General features: G+C 43.6%; 1 protein-coding gene and 1 pseudogene across 1 annotated transcript in view; both read left to right on the top strand.

Moving 5' to 3' along the window:
• The first annotated feature begins 1,222 nt into the window (after positions 1-1,222).
• LOC135552819 (mitochondrial glutamate carrier 1-like) lies at positions 1,223-9,143 on the top strand (annotated as a pseudogene).
• A 5,666-nt stretch (positions 9,144-14,809) lies between these two features.
• LOC135557993 (synaptotagmin-7-like) overlaps positions 14,810-21,306 on the top strand; it is a 139,293-nt gene continuing 132,796 nt past the window's right edge. Inside the window, exon 1 of the mRNA XM_064991757.1 lies at positions 14,810-15,084. Within this exon, the coding sequence (XP_064847829.1) occupies positions 15,051-15,084 (34 nt within the window). The 5' untranslated portion in view covers positions 14,810-15,050. The remainder of the gene's footprint in view (positions 15,085-21,306) is intronic.

Below are 21,306 nucleotides of genomic sequence, written 5' to 3'. Positions count from 1 at the left end.
TTTTGTCCAGGAAGTTGTCTAAAAGGGATTTAATTTGTTGTTGTCTAATTGTTTTTTGGTAGGTTTCCACACTACATTCCTTCCATCGATAGCATTTCTTAATATTACTCAGTACCTTTGGCTTTGATGCCTCATGATTGAGTACTGCTCTGTTGAAGTAGACTGTGATTTTTCTCTGACAGTGGGCTGACTGATCTGAGAGGTCCTAAATGCGGTGTGTGCATGTTGACTTGAGGGAGTGTTGATTGGTTGGGGTGGGGGTGTGGATGTGGCTGGTGATGTTGTGGTCTGGATGTGGGTCCTCTATGTGTAGGTCTTGGGGAGGGGTTCCACAGGTCTGGGAGAGTGTCTCGCTGGAGTGGGATGGGGTGTCTATTGATCTGTTGCTCCTGTGTGAAGTGTTGGGGCTGCGTTTGAGAGCAATGTCCTTTACGGTCCGGGTGAAGGTGGGCACTGCCGCCTTGTCTAGGTGGACCTGGTCATAAAGGCAGTCCAAGTTCAGGGTGGGCCAGGTAAAAATTTGCTTTTGAGCCACAGTCACGGGAAAAACTTGCTTTTATCTGCTGTATGGTCGCAGGGTGGAAGTCCTTTTGTGGTAGCATGGTGTATATAACCACTTGTGAATTAGGGAAAGTAGAAGAAGCTTTTTCAATCACTCCCTTGAGTGCTGTGGCCACTCTTTCCTGCTGTGCTCTCAGGTCGTTTGTGCCTGTGTGTATTATTATGTGGCTAGGTGAACCTAGTTGGTCCTCAGACAGAATCTCTAGGGCGCGTTGGGTGTTTGGACACCAGGGTTTAGACACACTGTGTTTGGGAAAAAGTTTTTTTCTTGTATATATTTCCCGTTTGAGTCCATAAGGAGGACAATCTATGTCTTGTGTATGTCCTCAGTGGTTGTGGGGGAGTTGTCAGGAGGGCTATCAGGGTGGCTGACAGTGGGGGTGCTCAGAGGGGGTAAGATCCCCGAGGCTTGGGGTTCTTCATTTGTCTGTTCAGCTGTGATGTAGACGTGGTCAGGGTCTGGGGTGGACTGTTCTGCTGTGGTGTCAAGACTTTTGTTGGGAGCTGAGGTTGGTTGTTCTGCCTGCTTCCCTGCGGGGGTGGCCACGTCTCTAGTGGGTTGTTCTCTGTCACACGACATCCCCCTCACCCTCTCCTCCAGTAGTCTGATCCTCCCCTCGAGTGCTCTGTTCTTCTCCTGCTCCTGCTTTTTCTCCTGTTGATGTTGTCTCAGAGTGCAGATATATCTCTCTCCTCCTCCAGCTCTCCAGGTCTGGATAAGGGGGTGTTGTTGTGCTGGACTGTTGTCTGGGTCTGTGCTGACTGGAGTGTAATCACCTGTTGTTGCAGCTCCACCTAACTTACCTCCAGCTGGGTGAATTTATTCTAAAACAAACATGTAGTTTGCTTGTAGTATCTGCTTACCTTGTAGAATCTGGTTGATTCTCTGAGGTCTTTGCACAGCAATCCTTATTAATGTTCACTCCACAGGTCACATTGCCTTATCAAGACCATCCGATCAGAGGGATACTTTGGCATGTACAGAGGTAGGACAAGATTGTGTGTGTGTGTGTGTGTGTTTGAGCATGTTCTTTGTTTTTGACTCTGTGTCTCTCTATTTCTTTGGCCATTAGGTGCTGCTGTGAAACTGACTCTGGTCACTCCAGAGAAGGACATCAACCTAGCTGCCATTGACTTCCTTAGCCAACACCTGTCCAAGGATGGGTGAGTAGTGCTCAGAGGCCTATTTCAAACACCTACCTGTCAAATACAATCATACACCAGTCGTAACTGACTGGTGCACCAACCTCGAGCCCACTCTGATCTCTTTGAATAGATGTACTTGAAAGGTGTAGTGTATACTATATCAGCTTTAACTAACTTCTTGTTTGGATTTGATATACATATCACAAATAGGATTCTAATAATATCTTCACCATGTGCTGGGATCTAGTGGTAATACATTAGAGGTATAAATATTTTGTAAACATACAGCATGGATGATAGGACCGATCCCATAGGCCCCTGCAGCATTATCCGCATGACATACCTGGGCTATCTTTAGCGTCCCCCAACATTTCCATGGGGACCAAGAACATGGCTGATAAATTATTGAGTGACCAGCGCTCGTGAATTATTAACATGTTTCTAAGACTGTGTGTGTGTGTGCGTGTGTGTGTGTATGTTTATGTATGTTTCTCCATGTGTATCATTAATGTTATGTTTATTGCTTTATGCATGTTTATGGTCATGTCCTTTGCATGTAGAAACAGGGAGTTTTAAGTTGTATGCATGTTGTTTAATGTGTGTAAAACACTTGAGATAGCACCAGACCATCCAGAGAAATTAGCAAAGTCATTAACTAAAATAATTATGACATTTGTTTTCTCTCTCAGTCAGAAGCTCACCCTGCTGAGGGAGATGCTGGTGAGTTGTGGTGCTGGTCCAGACAGCTGATGTTCTAAAAGAGCTGCACAATCTGGATCCCTACAAATCAGCTGGGCTAGACAATCTGGACCCTCTCTTCCTAAAATTATCCGCCTCCATTGTTGTTACCCCTATTCCTAGTCTGTTCAACCTCTCTTTCTTATCATCTGAGATTCCTAAAGATTGGAAAGCGGCCGTGGTCATCCCCCTCTTCAAAAGGGGCAGACACTCTAGACCTAAACTGTTGCAGACCTATATCCATCCTGCCCTGCCTTTCTAAAGTCTTCGAAAGCCAAGTGAACAAACAGATCACCAACCATTTCGAATCCCACCGTACCTTCTCCGCTATGCAATCTGGTTTCCGAGCTGGTCACGGGCGCACCTCAGCCACGCTCAAGGTCCTAAACTATATCATAACTGCCATCGATAAAAGACTACTGTGCATCCGTCTTCATCGACCTGGCCAAGGCTTTTGACTGTGTCAATCACCGTATTCTTATCGGCAGACTCAACAGCCTTGGTTTCTGTAATGATTGCCTCACCTGGTTCACTAACTACTTCTCAGATAGAGCTCAGTTTGTCAAATTGGAGGGACTGTTGTCTGGACCTCTGACAGTCTCTATGGGGGTGCCACAGGGTGAAATTCTAGGGCCGACTCTTTTCTCGGTATATATCAATGATGTCGCTCTTGCTGCTGGTGATTCTTCGATCCACCTCTACGCAGACGACACCATTCTGTATACATCTGGCCCTTCTTTGGACACTGTGTTAACAAACCTCCAAACGCCTACAACACTCCTTCCGTGACCACCAACTGCTCTTAAATGCTAATAAAACTAAATGCATGCTCTTCAATCGATCGCTGCACGACTAGCATCACTACTCTGAATGGTCCTGAATGGTGGACAACTAGAATATGTGGACAACAATAAATACCTAGGTGTCTAGCTCACATTAAGCATCTCCAATCCAAAGTTAAATCTAGAATCGGCTTCCTATTTCGCATCAAAGCCTCCTTCACTCATGCTGCCAAACATACCCTCGTAAAACTGACCATCCTACCGATCCAGCTTACTGATCGCTGCAGCTGTACACAGCCCATCTGTAAAAAGCCCATCCAACCAACTACCTACCTTATCCCATATCTGTATTTGTTTTTCTGCTATTTTGCACATCAGTATTTCTACTTGCACATCTTCCTCTGCACTCCAGTGTAATTGCGAAATTGTAATTACTTCGCTACTATTGGCATATTTATTGCCTTACCTCCTTACTTCATTTGCACACACTGTATACAGATTTTTCCATTGTGTTATTGACTGTACGTTTGTTTATCCCATGTGTAACTCTGTGTTGTTGTTTTTGTCGCACTGCTTTGCTTTATCTTGGCCAGATCGCAATTGTAAATGAGAACTTGTTCTCAACAGGCCTACCTGGTTAAATAAAGGTGAAATGAAAAATAAAATATAAAAAAAACATGTCAGGTAAACTCAGCTGAAGTATCAGCCTCAGACAGCTTTCTACTACCATCTTGTGGCTCAACAGTAATTATGCACACTAGTTGTGTGTCATGCCTGGGTGTTTGAACTCTTCTGAAACACAGTCACACAGTCTCTCCATCTCTTTGTCTCTCCATCTCTTTGTCTCTCCATCTCTCTGTCTCTCCATCTCTCTGTCTCTCCATCTTTTTGTCTCTCCATCTCTTTGTCTCTCCATCTCTTTGTCTCTCCATCTCTCTGTCTCTCCATCTCTTTGTCTCTCCATCTCTTTGTCTCTCCATCTCTCTGTCTCTCCATCTCTCTGTCTCTCCATCGCTTTGTCTCTCCATCGCTTTGTCTCTCTGTCTCTCCATCTCTTTGTCTCTCCATCTCTTTGTCTCGCCATCTCTCTGTCTCTCCATCTCTTTCTCTCCATCTCTTTGTCTCTCCATCTCTTTGTCTCTCCATCTCTCCATCTCTTGGTGCAGGTCATCATCACCACTCCCATGGAGATGCTAAAGATTCAGTTACAGGATGCAGGGTGGATAGGTGAGAGATGGGTATAGAAGGAGAGAGGAGGTTGGATGTTCCCCTGTTCCCAGTCACTGTTTCATGACCAACCAATGTCTTGTGAGCCAAACAAACACAAACAGATCACAGGTATCTGATCAGTTAGAACCAGTAACAACCAGCATTGTTTTTGTATCAATGTAAAATTGTTATTTTATTGCTTGACCACATTTGTGACTCTTCCTTGTGTTCCTGTGATTCCCCAAATGTATTTTTATTTTCCAACCTCCTGAGGCATTCCTGCTTTTCTGTCCCTGGTTGATGATGTCACACTGATGATAATGATGATGTTGTGTGTGTTATGACACACGTAGAGGCTCAGAGGAAGCTGATGTCCCAGGCTGTAGTTGGGCCCCTGGGGGCCCAGTGGAGTTGAGGTCCCATACAGCAATGCAGCTCAGCTGCTGTGGAGCCAGGGCATCGCAGGGCTCTACAAGGGCCTGGGGGCCACACTCCTGAGGTAACCTGCACAGAGACACAATATAAGCCTTGCAAGAACACAAACAAATTAAGATGATTCACATTTGTTGGACCATTCCTCTGTTCGCTTAGGGACGTGCCATTCTCCATAATCTACTTCCCTGTTTGTCAATCTGAAAAGTCTTGGTGGCCGTGGAGCTAATGGCCCCACTCCCTTCTATGTGTCCTTTGCATCAGGCTGCTTCACTGGCAGTACAGTTGCTGTGGGAGTTAATCCTGTGGATGGTAAGGACAGTTGTGTGTGTGTATGCAGTTGTATGGTTTTGCCTTGAATCGGCAAGACAGAACAGCTGCCTCCAGTAAGACAAGGGGTGGAGGTTTGTGTCTATTTGTCAATATCAGCTGGTGATCAAAATCACATTTTTAGGAAGTCCCAAGGTTTTGCTCACCTGAGGTAGAGTGTCTCGTGATAAGCTGTAGACCACAATATTTAACGAGAGTTTTCATCTATACTTTTCGTAGCTGTCTATTTACCACCACAAACTAATGCTGGCACTAAGACCGCACTCAACGAGCTGTGTAAAGCCATACGCAGACAAGAAAATGCTCATTCAGAGGCCGCTCTCCTAGTGGCCGAGGACTTTAATGCAGAGAAACTTAAAGGTGAAAAAACAGGAGACTACCTTTACTCCAAACACAAAGACACGTACAAAGCTCTCCCTCGCCCTCCATTTGGCAAATCTAACCATAATTCTATCCTCCTGATTCCAATAAAAAACTAAAGCAGGAAGTACCAGTGACTCGCTCAATACCGAGGTGGTCAGATGACGCAGATGCTAAGCTACAGGACTGTTTTGCTAGCAAAGACTGGAATATATTCCGGGACTTATCTGATTTCATTGAGGAGTATACCACATCAGTCACCGGCTTCATCAATAAGTGCATCAATGACATTGTCCCCACAGGGACCGTACGTATATACCCCAACCAGAAGCCATGAATTGCGATGAACTGAGCTAAAGGGTAGAGCTGCCACTTTCAAGGAGCCAGACTCTAACCCGACACACACACAATAAATCCTACTATGCCCTCAGATGAACCATCAAACAGGTGAAGTGTAAATACAGGACTTAGATTGAATCCTACTAAACTGGTTCCAACGCTCGTCAGATGTGGCATGACTTGCATACTATTACGGACTACAAAGGGAAGCCCAGTGACACAAGCCTACCAGATGAACCAAATTACTTCTATTCAAGCAACACTGAAGCATGGATGAGAGCACCAGCTGTTCTAGATCACGCTCGCTTACCTGCTTTTTCTTCCCAATTTTGATCTTGTCTCCTTTGTGCAACTCCCCAACGGGCTAGGGAGGCGAAGATTGAGTCATGCCTCCTCTGAAATATGACCCACCAACACCCATCTGCTTAACCCGGAAGCCATCTGCACCAATGTGTTGGAGGAAACACTACCAATTGTGCAGTTCTGATACAGCCCAGGATTAAACCAGGGTCTGTAGTGATGACTCTAGCACTGCGATGCAGTACCTTAGACCACTGCTCCACTCAGGAGGCACATGAGTAAGATCTTTAAAAAGGTCAACATTCACAAGGCTGCAGGGCCAGACGGTTACCAGGACGTCTACTCCGAGCATGCGCTGACCAACTGGCAAGTGTCTTCACTGACATTTTCAACCTGTCCCTGACCGAGTCTGTAATACCTACATGTTTCAAACAGACCACCATAGTCCATGTGTCCAAGAACACCAAGGTAACCTGCCTAAATGACTACCGACCTGTAGCACTCACGTCTGTAGACATGAAGTGCTGTGAAAGGCTGGTCATGGCTCACATCAACACCATCAGCCCAGAAACCCTAGACCCACTACAATTTGCAAACCGCCCCAACCGCCCCAGCAATCGCAACTGCACTCAATACTATCCTTTCCATCCTGGACTAAATTAACAGTTATGTGAGAATGCTGTTCATTGACTACAGACTTCAGTGTTCAATATCATCGTGCTCTTAAAGCCCATCACTAACCTAAGGACCCTAGGACTAAACACCTCCCTCCTGTACTCCCTGCTCACCCATGACTGCGTGGCCAAGCACAACTCTAACTCCAACACCATCATTAAGATTACAGATGACACAACGGTGGTAGGCCTGTTCACCGACAACAATGAGACAGACTATAGGGAAGAGATCAGACCTGAAAGTGTGCTGCCAGGACAACAACCTTTCCCTCAATGTGATCAAGACAAAGAGATGATTGTGGACTACAAGAAAAGGAGGGCCGAGCATGTCCCCATTCCCATCGATGGGGCTGTAGTGTTGCGGGTTGAGAGCTTCAAGTTCCATGGTGTCCACATCACCAACACACTATCATGGTCCAAACACACCAAGACAGTCGTGAAGAGGGCACGACAATGCCCATTCCCCCAAAGATTTGGCATGGGTCCTCAGATCCTCAAAAAGTTATACAGCTGCACTATCAAGAGCATCACCGCCTGGTATGGCAACTGCTCGGCCTCCGACCGCAAGGGGCTACAAAGGGTAGTGCGTACGGCCCAGTACATCACTGGGGCCAAGCTTCCTGCCATCTAGGACCTATTTACCAGTCGGTGTCAGAGAAAGGCTCACATTTTTTTTCTTAACGATTATTTTTCTTAAAACTGCATTGTTTGTTAAGGGCTTGTACGTAACCATTTCACGGTAAGGTCTACACCTGTTGTATTCGGCGCATGTGACAAATGAAATGTGATTTGATTTGATTATGCCTGCCGTGTCTCCTGTAAACCATTTGATACAGTTAGTGTGTTTCAGCGATTAAGACCAGAATTCAGACCATGACACAGAGAAGTCAGGAGGACACCTACAGCAGAGTGACTGACTGCATCAGGTAACCTCTCCTTCTCACTCTAACTCTTCCACTGCTTCCCTCCTGGTTTTTACAGGCCTTTTCTGTTCGATTATATCAATATTATCTGATGGTAGAACATGACAACATCTACTGGTACTATGAAATAAACGGAGAAGGCATTTTAGGCTAGAATATACAGTGCCAGTCAAAAGTTTGGACACACCTACTCATTCAAGGGTTTTTCTTTATTTTTACTATTTTCTACATTATAGAATATTAGTGAAGACATAAAAAAAATGAAATAATACCTATTGTCACACCCTGATCTGTTTCACCTGTCTTTGTGATTGTCTCAACTCACCTCCAGGTGTCTCCCATCTTCCCCATTGTCCCCTGTGTATTTATACCTGTTTTCTCCGTTTGTCTATTGCCAATTCGTTTTGTTTTGTCAAGACTACCAAGCCTACCTGTCTCTCGATTGTTCCTGTTTCCTAGTTTTCTCTGTGTTTACCATTCTGCCTGCCCTGACCCTGAGCCTGCCTGCCGTCCTGTACCTTTGCCCCACCTTTCTGGATTAATGACTTTTGTCTGCCCTGAGCCTGCCTGCCGTCCTGTACCTTTGCCCCACCTATCTGGATTACTGACCTCTGTCTGCCCTTGTCCTGCCTTTTGCCTGCCCCTTTTCAAATTAATAAACTGTTGTTACTTCGACCAAGTCTGCATCTGGGTCTTACCTGAAATGTGATACATATGGAATCTTGTAGTAAACAAAAAAGTGTTAAACAAATGAAAATATATTTTATATATTAGATTCTTCAAAATAGCCACCCTTTGCCCAACCTCAACCCAATTGAGATGGTTTTGTATGGGTTGGACTACAGAGTGAAGGAAAAGCAGCCAACAAGTGCACAGCATATGCGGGAACTCCTTCAAAAAAGCATTCCAGATGAAGCTGGGTGAGAGAATGCCAAGAGTATGCAAAGCTGTCAGCAAGGCAAAGGGTGGCTACTTTGAAGAATCTCAAATATAAAATATATTTTGATTTGTTTAACACTTTTCTGGATACACAATGATTACATGGGAGTTATTTCATAGTTTTGATGTCTTCACTATTATTTTACCATTAAGAAAATAGTAAAAATTAAGAAAAACCCTTGAATGAGTAAGTGTGTCCAAACTTTTGACTGGTACTGTAGATACACCACTATATCACGACCCTCTTGTCTAACAGGAAGATTCTGCGCCAAGAGTGTCCCTCTGCTTTCCAGAAGGGGGCGTACTGCCGTGCTCTGGTCATTGCTCCCCTCTTTGGCATCGCACAGGTTGTCTACTTCCTGGGAGTGAGAGAGTTCCTTCTCAGCTTCCTGCCTCAATGGAACAACTAGTCTTGCACTCTCATACACAGCCCACAATGGAGGCAGATAATTTGTCTCTTTCCTATCACACACAGCCGACATTGGAGCTAGGTAATCTGGTACCTTCCTCTCATACACAGCCCACACTGGAGCCAGGTAATCTGTCACTTTCCTCTCATACACAGCCCACACTGGAGCCAGGTAATCTGGTACCTTCCTCTCATACACAGCCCACACTGGAGCCAGGTAATCTGGTACCTTCCTCTCATACACAGCCCACACTGGAGCCAGGTAATCTGGTACCTTCCTCTCATACACAGCCCACACTGGAGCCAGGTAATCTGGTACCTTCCTCTCATACACAGCCCACACTGGAGCCAGGTAATCTGGTACCTTCCTCTCATACACAGCCCACACTGGAGCCAGGTAATCTGGTACCTTCCTCTCATACACAGCCCACACTGGAGCCAGGTAATCTGGTACCTTCCTCTCATACACAGCCCACACTGGAGCCAGGTAATCTGGTACCTTCCTCTCATACACAGCCCACACTGGAGCCAGGTAATCTGGTACTTTCCTCTCATACACAGCCCACACTGGAGCCAGGTAATCTGTCACTTTCCTCTCATACACAGCCCACACTGGAGCCAGGTAATCTGGTACCTTCCTCTCATACACAGCCCACACTGGAGCCAGGTAATCTGTCACTTTCCTCTCATACACAGCCCACACTGGAGCCAGGTAATCTGTCACTTTCCTCTCATACACAGCCCACATTGGCCAAAGCCCTAAGGAGTTAGTTAGAGTCAGACAGAACGGTGTGTGTGTTCTAGACCAGAGTTTGCCCTCTGCACCTGTTGAGGGTGTTCTGATAGGTCATCCTTTTTTATATCCTCTACCTGAGATGAATTACTGTAAATATTTACATTTAGGTCTGATTTATAATAAAATAATCATTCAATATCATTTCAAGTGTACTTTTAGTAGTGCCTTATCAAGGTTAAGTCATAGAACTCTCTTTATTGTTTTTACTAAGATGTTGCTATCATGATATATAAATCTGTCAAATCATATTAACTCAGTGTATATCTGTCTCAACATGACTGTACTGTAATATGTTCTGTCTGTATTGATGCTATGTTTTATTGTGGTTTTGTGGCTGTTTTGCACAGCTTCTGTACCTCTTTCCAAATTGTGTTTCCCTCTTCATCCATGAAGAAGCTTTAGAATTGCATTCTTCTTCCAAGAATGCAATGAGTATTTCATCACAGTGATACTATGAGCTGATCTGGGGTGTATTCAGGATTACCAAAGATAACATAAGATGTTGGCAGAGGTTGGAAACAATGTACTCAAGCTGTGTGCCGAGAAAGAGTCAACATTGGCTGCAGCAAATGTAGCTGGTTGGTGACATTGGTGATTACACACCAAACACAATTTGCTGCCCAGCCACCATGTTGGCACCATTTTGTGACTAGGTGTCAGTTTAGGTGCCTGCCTGAATTTTATGATAGAAACTCTCCTTTTTGTGGGCAAAATGTTTTCCATTTTGTGTAAACGTTTTCTGTTAGAAAACATTTTGCAACAGACAAAACGTTTCGCAACAGAATCTGCTAAATTAATACAACCCAGGGTTCTGAGAGTGGCCCTTCACTCACAGCACTCAGCCAGAGTCAAGTCATCAAATCAAAAAGATAAAAACCCACCCTTGACATTTGTGCAAGCCCATCGCCATTATCATTACTGAAAGGTACATTTGTAGACCCTGTATGACCCTGTATCATAGTAACCTAGATTATATTGTGCTGGTTCTTCCCTGGACCGTTATTCCCTCTTCTCAGGAGGACACATGCACGTCCAAGCACTTTTATGTCGCCACCCCTCTTCCCTCCCCTGTAGATATGGTGGGTGTTGGGTTATCAGTTTGGATATGGATGTGCACTGAAGGTGTAAAACAGACTGACAGCTATTTTATAATTAATTTGAGGCAAAATAAGAAAGGAAAAAATGTATCCCTCTCGTATATATTGCTGTCTGAAAAATGAATGGGATTGTGCTACCTGTGTTGCCTTATGATTCTTTCTCTCTATTTGTGTGACAGTCTTTGGTGTGTGGTTTGTCCTCATTCTACCGTAACAAGTCTCAAGGAAATCTGAAGAGGCCCCCTGGACTGTGGTAACCAAGGAAACAATGGAGGGAGGGCTTCACCAAATTAATCTATCTCAGTATCTTGCTGTCTCTGTCAGCCTGTCTCGTTCCTACGGAACCATGTGTCCATCCAATAGCCAGATTCTCTAGTTCACATGGGCATGTCTATCCTTGTGTCCTGTTGCTTTCTTGGCATTGTCTCCTTTGGAGGAGATCCATTTCCCACCTGCAGTGTTTGTCTTTCTCCACTCTCATGGATACCACTCAGATCCCATTTGAAAACAAGCAAGCAGAGACACTGTGTATAGAGGACACATTATTTACACCTCCCATTGTTACGTGATTACTACAGTGTTAGCATATGTCCAGTGGATGGAGCAGCTGCAAGCCGGCATGCATTTAATGTATACTACATTTCATAGAATTGAATACAATTACAAGAAGGAGATGTTTGTACTATGATTATTATTCATATGATTAATTATTAATAATCATTCTAATATGTTATTATTATGTACTTTGTATGCTGCACAGGGGAATATGGCTAATACAGGTGGAGTCAAGGAACACGGTAAACCGATAAGAAATGGGAAGAAGAGAAGGGAGGGGAAGAGGGAGAGATTAGAGATGGGGAGATCGAGGCACTCAACCAAATCAGGGCATAGATTACAAAAGAAGTGAGTGCCTGGAGGGTGAGAATCTACTGTCAAGGACTGTCAAACACACACAGACCAGAGGGGATGGAGATGCCCCACCATTATTTAGATCAATTTCATTATATTAATCTAGATTCAATTTATCGTAGGCCTACTGTCACAGGCAGTGCCATACATTTCACTTTCATAAGACTTAAATTGCCTTCCTAGTGATCAATTAGCTTATTTACTATGACATTTCATATGTTGAGAAATTACATTCTCAAGGGGAATTGCAATAGCTGTATTATTCACCCTTTTTTAGGGGAATGGGAGAGTATGGTGTGTAAATGGCTCGAGAAATGATATCTACCTCATTTGATGGTGTATAACAGGCAGGAATTGTGTCTCAGGGCTATGAAAGTGGAAGAAATTGTACCAGCAAGTATGGCTGAAATGGATAGGAATATCTACTGTATGTAGCTAAGTGATCTAAATCTGTTACGGTTCTGTTGTCATTATTTGTAATCTACAGTACAGTAAATGGCATTGATTCATCAACAATTAATTTACTGTAAAATTGACATAAGACTTTTGAAAACTGCACTTTATAGGTCTACCAGCAGATTGGTATTGGGGCAAGCTGGCAGCTGCAAAATGACATAATGTCAATGAAAACCCTCATTGCTGAAGTTGCGTTGATGAAAGAGTTGCCTTGAGTTCGGAGGCGAGAGTGTGACAGGCTAATTAATATTCATGCTAGAGATGATGGGAGAGAGAGAGAGCGAGAGAGAGAGAGGGAAGGAAGGAAGGAGCAAGTCCTACGAGAGATGTAGAGAGGGGTTTTGGAATATTTGTTTGAGATCCAGTGTGTAGCTCTGAGTGGGCTGTAACCTACACTCTAAAAAATGCTGGGTTAAAAACAACTCAATTTGGGTTATTTAGTAACCCTGCGCTGGGTAAATATTGGACAGACCACATGCTGTTCTTTTGACCCAGCCAGTTGAGTTGCGTTGCGTTAATAACCCAACATGTTGGGTTGTTTGAATTACCAAACATGGGTTAATTTAACCATCAATTGTTTTTTTATTCACTTTCATGCTGGGTCTTTTTTAATGTAATTCTATGTTATTTTAAGGAGACATGGCCTATTATGGGTGTGGCTTTAATATCGTTATTTTTGGCCACCCATGAGAGTAAATGTCATTCTGGTCAATCATTTTAAGTTTGTATATTACAAAATAAAATGTTTCTTGAATATTGTTGCAAATTACACATTTTAATATAAAGTTAATAACATTATAATGGCAGCAGTTAGTCTAGTGGTTAAGAGCGATTGGCCAATAACCAAAAGGTTGCTGGTAGGAATCCCAGAGTTGGAGAAGTGGAAAAATGTGGTGTTCTGCCCTTGAGCAAAGCAGTTTCTTGTGTTTCTCAAGAATGGTCCACCACCCAAAAGACACCCAGTCAACTTGACACAACTGTGGTAAGCGTTGGAGTCAACATGGGCCAGCATCACTGTGAAACGATTTCAACACCTTGTAAAGTCAATGCCCCGACGAATTGAGGCTGTTCTGAGGGCAAAAGTGTGCAACTCAATAATAGAAATGTGTTCCTAATGTTTTGTCCACTCAGTGTCAGTGAGAGAGAGAGAGAGAGAGAGAGATGCCAGACAGACAACTGAGTTCTGGGACAGAGAAAGCATTATCTTGCAGCCAAAAGGCTTACAATGAGACAGGAAGAGGCACATGGCCAGCATCGCTCCAAGGATCAGCATATACACTCCAATCTCATGGAGTTGTCATTGGCTTCCATTATTATTGAGCACTCAAGGTTAAGGAATGGAAGATGGGTAAGACGAAAGTATAGGCTTATGCATAGACCACCTTGTAGGCCTACAACCCAGTTGCTTTAGCACATTTTGTTTGAAACATTTTAAATGTAAAATTAGAGTAAGAATGTTTCTCAACGTTATATGGGCTAGCCTACTTATCAATATCAATTAAATGCGTAATTGATAGCCCATGTCATTAAATACTTGGCATGTGGTCAAATGAAGATGGGTAAATAAGATTAGGCTACACCAAACTTTAATAGTCCTTCATAAAATAACAATTATTGAATGTACTGTTTGCCATTCGATGTTCTACAACACTAGGGACCGCTGGTGAGCCATGTCAGTCATGTTGCTACGGGTGGACGTGAGCGGTGAGTAAATCAACTTTTCGTATTGGCTATAACAGTCATATGGCGAACACAGATTGAGTGTTAAAAATAACAGGCTCAAGGAATCGAGGATGAAGAAACGCTTAACACAAAAAAAATGTGAAGGATGTTAGGCTACAGTATGTGCGCGCGAGAAAAGGCAACCGTTTCTCACACACGAACCCCAATTAATTTTCCACCTGCAGTTGGGAGTCACTGACAACCTGTCGCCCATAGACTACCAACCAGACCAGGCTGAGACGACACACCTACAGACACATATTAGCACATTTCCAGTTTGGTTACTTATGAGGCCACAAAGGCACACACATTTCCAGGTCTCTTTTTGTGGTGAATCAATCCCTCTCTCGCCCCCTCTATATGTAGTAGCCATCTGAGACGGTTTCTGGAATTCTCAAAGGACATGCTTATGAAATGAAGGGATTATAATAATAATAGTGATTGAGGTGAGGATAAGGATGGTGATATAATGGTGACTGTAGACTAACATCTAACTAGGTCGAACGAGGAGCGTACAATTTGGAGACGATTAAGTCCCTTTAAAAAATAGGCAACATTAAAGTGTATGGTTCCAGTCCGAACACGGATTTTGACTCCAGCTGCGAGTACTTTGCACGGACTGCTTTCACGTCACCCCGCCCGTCTGCCCGTCTCCTCCCTGCAATCTTATTGCGACCATCTCTTTTGAGCGCATCTGAACTGGAGAGAGAGAGATAGTAAATAGATTCAGGCACCAACATTTACCTACCTGCTCGAGCGAAATACGGGGAGGACGCTGAAGTACGCGCGCGTCCACGCGCACTCGCTGAGTAGCAAGACAATAAGGCAATAAATAAAAACCAAAATTGGAATTTCAGTTTTCAACACGAAGGCTATTCCTTAAAAATAAACATATAAGAATACAGCTTTACTGAAAAAAGCAACAGCCATGCATCTGAACAGAGAAGAAGGGAACAGCAAAGGTGAGAGAAATACCCCAATTTATATTTTCCATGCCAGACTGTCTGTCTCCCTTTTAGGCTAGTTTGTTTGAGACTCTTGTGATCGTTCAAAAACGCCCTTGAGTAGGATTTGTTGGTCTCAAGTAATGATGCTGGGAGTCATCGCCACAACACAAGCAGCATGTTATTGCTGATTTTACTAGTGTCATCTCTATCAGAATGCATAGCCCATGATGTTGTTTACTCGTTACATTCCTTGTCATGTGCCTGGATGACATTCAAAGGCTACATCATCGTTCAGAGACCGCACCAAAGGCAATTGTATAGATGGAATGACTAAAATTAGGCTGGCAGCATGGAGACTTGAGTGTAAGTTAAATATGCTTGTGCACTTGTTGTTCTCTTAGTATTGTTAACGTTAGCCTACATGCCCGAGTGTCACGGGTTTTTACTTCAGGTAAACTGAGCGGCAAAGCACACAAGGTCATCTCATCTCCTATCATGTCCACGGGTGTTTGTGTCCCTGTCATAGAGGAGGGAGAGAGGAGCATATTGTATGTGTGTGCGGGTGGGGGGCACCTATTTAAGAAATGTATCCCACGTGCATCGGGGGCGTGACAGGTTACATGGAGGAATAGTGGCCCTCTTCCCGCCCCTAAGTGTCGCCCCTGGTGGCAAGCAGTAGGCTGCACACCTTGACAGCAAACACCTGCTGCTCAGGGAGAGAAATGTGTGAACTGAATGATCCTCTGTGAAGACTGTCAGTAAACGTGAAATAGCTGAAAACAGCTTTATTCATTCATGGCCTCATTATGGCAGTGAAAAATGCACTTCCAATAAATCACCCAGTTCCAATAAATATTATTGGCTGTAGTCTGAATATATAAGAAGGCATAGTTCTATAAACACTGTGTCCCTTTGCACATCCCTTTTGTGACAGATCACTTGAAAAATAGGCCTATATATTGAGGGTCATTTGCAGAGAGGATGGTGTCTGGAACAAGTGTGTTTCTGAACACTGTACTCTATAAAATGACCTAAATCTATCCACATAATAGAGCAAAAGCAAATTGCAAACTTTCATGAACACAGAAAATGTGAGATTTGTTCATTTTCCATCATCCACTCTAGAATTACAGGCTTATTTACTGTAGTTCCTACAGCCATGTGCTGTATGTCAAAAGTATGTGGACACCTGCTCATTGAACATCTCATTCCAAAGTCATGGGCATTAATCTGGATTTGCTGCCATGACAGCCTTCATTCTTCTGGAAGGCTTTCCACTAGATGTTGGAACATTGCTGCAGGGACTTGCTTCCATTCAGCCACAAAACCATTAGTGAGGCCGGCACTGATGTTGGGCAATTAGGCCTGGCTTGCAGTCTGCGTTCCAATTCATCCCAAAGGTGTTCGATGGTCTTGAGGTCAGGGCTCTGTGCAGGCCAGTCAAGTTCTTCCACACTGATCTTGACAAACCATTTCTGTATGTACCTTGCTTTGTGCATGGGGGCATTGTCATGCTGAAACAGGAAAGGTCCTTCCCCAAACTGTTGCCACAAAGCTGGAAGCATAGAATCGTCTAGTATGTCATTGTATGCTGTAGCATTAAGATTTCCCTTCACGGGAACTAAGCTGCCTAGCCCGAGCCATGAAAAACATCCACAGACCATTATTCCTCCTCCACCTAACGTTACAGTTGGCACTATGCATTGGGGCAGGTAGTATTCTCCTGGCATCCACCAAACCCAGATTTGTCCTTCAGAGTGCTAGATGGTGAAGTGTGATTCATCACTTCAGTGAACACATTTCCACTGCTCCAGAGTCCAATGTCGGAGAGCTTTAAACCACTCCAGGCAAAGCTTGGCATTGCGCATCTTAGTGTGTGGCTGCTCGGCCATGGAAACCCATTTTATGAAGCTCCCGATGAACAGCCTTGTGCTGACGTTGCTTCCAGAGGCAGTTTGGACCTTGGTAGTGAGTGTTGTAACCAAGGACTGATGATTTTTATGCGCTACGCGCCTCAGCACTCGGTGGTCCTGTTCTGTGAGCTTGTGTGGCCTACCACTTCGGGGCTGAGCCGTTGTTGCTCCTAGACTTTCACAATAACAGCACTTACAGTTGACCAGGGCAGCATCCTCCAAAACACAAACCAGCCAAGCCGCGCTGCTTCTTGACACAATGCCCGATTAACCCGGAAGCCAGCCGCACCAAGGTGTTGGAGGAAACACCATACACCAGGCGACCGTGTCAGTGTGCATTGCGCCCGGCCCGCAACAGGAGTCGCTAGAGCACAATGGGACAGGGACATCCCTGCCGGCCAAACCCTCCCCTAACCCAAACGACGCTGGGCCAATTGTGCGCCGCCCCATGGGTCTCCCGGTTTCTCCCGGCTGGCACAGAGCCGACAGAGTGGGATTTTGCGGAGGGGGCACACTGACTTGATAATGGAATAAGAATATATGGATGAGCGATGACCGAGCGGCATAGGTTAAGATGCAGTACATATTATAGATTACAGTATATACAGTGGGGCAAAATAGCATTTAGTCAGCCACCAATTGTGCCATTAATTTTCATCATAGGTACACTTCAACTATGACAGACATAATGAGAAAAAAAAATCCAGAAAATCACATTGTAGGATTTATAATGAATTTATTTGCAAATTATGGTGGAAAATAAGTATTTGGTCACCTACAAACAAGCAAGATTTCTGGCTCTCACAGACTTGTAACTTCTTCTTTAAGAGGCTCCTCTGTCCTCCACTCGTTACCTGTATTAATGGCACCTGTTTGAACTTGTTATCAGTATTAAAGTCACCTGTCCACAACCTCAAACAGTCACACTCCAAACTCCACTATGGCCAAGACCAAAGAGCTGTCAAAGGACACCAGAAACAAAATTGTAGACCTGCACCAGGCTGGGAAGACTGAATCTGCAATAGGTAAGCAGCTTGTAGGTAAGCAGTATGTCTTCCATATTAGGAAATCTCCCTCGATCTGGGGCTCCACGCAAGATCTCACCCCATGGGGTCAAAATGATCACAAGAACAGTGAGCAAAAATCCCAGAACCACACGGGGGGACCTAGTGAATGACCTGCAGAGAGCTGGGACCAAAGTAGCAAAGCCTACCATCAGTAACACACTACGCCGCCAGGGACTCAAATCCTGCAGTGCCAGACATGTCCCCCTGCTTAAGCCAATACATGTCCAGGCCCGTCTAAAGTGTCCTAGAGAGCATTTGGATGATGCAGAAGAAGATTGGGAGAATGTCATATGGTCCGATTAAACCAAAATAGCACTTTTTGGTAAAAACACAACTCGTCATGTTTGGAGGACAAAGAATGCTGAGTTGCATCCAAAGAACACCATACCTACTGTGAAGCATGGAGGTGGAAACATCATGCTTTGGGGCTGTTTTTCTGTAAAGGGACCAGAACGACTGATCCGTGTAAAGGAAAGAATGAATGGGGCCATGTATCGTGAGATTTTGAGTGAAAACCTCCTTCCATCAGCAAGGGCATTGAAGATGAAACGTGGCTGGGTCTTTCAGCATGACAATGATCCCAAACACACCGCCCGGGCACCGAAGGAGTGACTTCGTAAGAAGCATTTCAAGGTCCTGGAGGGGCCTAGCCAGTCTCCAGAACTCAACCCCATAGAAAATCTTTGGAGGGAGTAGAAAGTCCGTGTTGCCCAGCAACAGCCCCAAAACATCACTGCTCTGGAGGAGATCTGCATGGAGGAATGGGCCAAAATACCAGCAACAGTGTGTGAAAACCTTGTGAAGACTTACAGAAAACGTTTGACCTCTGTCATTGCCAACAAAGGGTATATAACAAAGTATTGAGACAAACTTTTGTTATTGACCAAATACTTATTTTCCACCATAATTTGCAAATAAATTCATTAAAAATCCTACAATGTGATTTTCTGGATTTTTTTCCTCGTTTTGTCTGTCAGAGTTGAAGTGTACCTATGATGAAAATTACAGGCCTCTCTCATATTTTTAAGTGGGAGAACTTGCACAACTGGTGCCTGACTAAATACTTTTTTTGCCCCACTGTACATATGAGATGAGTAATGAAAGAAATGTAAACATTATTTTACCTGCGGGTGATGGGCAGGACTCACAGGAGGTATGTTGGTAAAGGAATTTAATCAAGCTATGTAGCCTTTTGATTTCTTCTTAATGAATAAATACAACTAAAATGTTTTGTTGTTTCTCTGTAATACTAGCCACCTAGCAATTTTATGACGTTGGCTTTAACTAGCCAGCTAGATAGGTTTCGAATCTCCCAACATCAAAACTATCTACCAAGCCATTTCAGGCTATCAATTAAGTTAAAGTAGCTTGTCTGACTATCTTAGCTGGAAAGCCTGCTGGCAAGGTTTCTAGACTTTAGAAAAGCAAGCAATTACTAAATGTACTGAATAAAACTCACATTCCTTTCAATCTTTTACCCAGATTTTAGCAGAGATGTAGAGAAGCATATGTGACCGACCGCCTTGATTCGGGGCTTATGTAGCAAAATTTGAAATTGTGTTTTTTACATTGGATAAAAGCACAGAGCTACAAAATGGTATATCATACACTACATTTGAGGCACAATGGGACAGTAATTCTGCTTTGGAAGTTGATAAACTTATAACCTCACTTTTGAGAAAATTCCCTTTGAATGTTTTGGAACCTACTGGAGAGCTCTTCTTTGTGTCAGGTCACTCTGGTTCACACTGACTGTGTGCAATGCCATAAGAATCATCAGATCTTTCTCCCTCTCTGTCACGAATGCCATGGTTGCCCTTAGTTTGAAGATATAATCCGGAGACAGGTGTTCTCTTTTCAACTCCCTCTGCATTTGCAATCAAATGGCAAAATTCTATTAATCTCTACCAGACATTCCACTGATTTCAAAACTTGGTCAACTTCTTCCGTGACAACAACACTGTTGATCTCTGTTTATTCCCCATCACTGTCATCAGAAGACTCTACAATGTCTTCTTCAAAGAACATGTTTTTACCTAAATCAGGCATTTCCTAATCATCTGATTCATTTTCAGAGTCAGAGAGAATCAGCATGGCACGATCATCCTCCAGAAAGTAGCCCATCACAACCTTTTCCCACTGACCTTTAAATTCAGGGGAGCATTTGTTCTCCATTGCTAAGCATTATCTAAGCATAACGAGCAGCTCATTTTATAGACATTAGATGCTACAACACAGACCAATCTGAAACTCATCTCTCTGCATGTTCAACCCACTCATTATCTCAGCCAATCATGGCTAGTGGGAAGGTTCCTGTCTTCTTCTGTGGCTAAACCAACTTGGCTCGTAATTTAACGTGTTAACGGTACAGGTTCCCCAAGGGCACCCCCCCCCCGCTCAACTCAAAAGGTGGCGCACAGAATGCAAAAATATTCTTAGAAATATTTAACCTCCACACATTAACAAGTCCAATAGCTCAAATGAAATATAAACACCTTGTTCATCTACCCAGCGAGTCAGATTTCTAAAATGTTTTACGGCGAAAACATAGCACATATTTATGTCAAACCACCACAAAGACACAGATGATATACAGCCATCAAAAGATGCAATCACAAACGCAGGATTAAAAGAAAAATAATTCACTAACCTTTTGAAAATCTTCATCAGATGACAGTAATAGGACATGTTACACAGTACATTTATGTTTTTTTCAATAATATGCAATTTATATCCATAAATCTCCGTTTACATTGACGCCATGTTCAGAAAATCCTCAAAAATGTCCGGAGAAATTATAGATAGCTCCGCCAGATAACAGAAATACACATCATAAACTTTGACTAAATATACATGTTCTACATATAGTTAGAAAGATACACTGCTTCTTAATGCAACCGCTTTGTCACCTTTATTTTTAACGTTACAGAAATCGCTCACTATGCAATAATCTGAGGCGGCGCTCAGATGTAAGCAATATTTCTCCGCTATGTTGGAGTCAACAGAAATACAAAATTACAACATAAATATTCCCTAACCTTTGATGGTCTTCGATCAGAATGTAGTGGAAGGAGTCATACTTACCCAATACATTGTTTTGTTTCAAGTCGTGTGTCTTTGTATTAGCTTCTCTTAACACTTTCAGCTGAAATGCATCCAAAATGACTTCTGGTCCCGAACAGTTGCGCATCAAAACTTCAAAATTACATATTATATGTCGACTAAACTGGTCAAACTAAGTGCAGAATCAAGCTTTA

Source organism: Oncorhynchus masou, chromosome 2 (assembly GCF_036934945.1).
Source record: "Oncorhynchus masou masou isolate Uvic2021 chromosome 2, UVic_Omas_1.1, whole genome shotgun sequence".
NCBI classification, from domain to species: Eukaryota; Metazoa; Chordata; class Actinopteri; order Salmoniformes; family Salmonidae; genus Oncorhynchus; species Oncorhynchus masou.
This window is presented reverse-complemented; position numbering and strand designations above follow the sequence as displayed.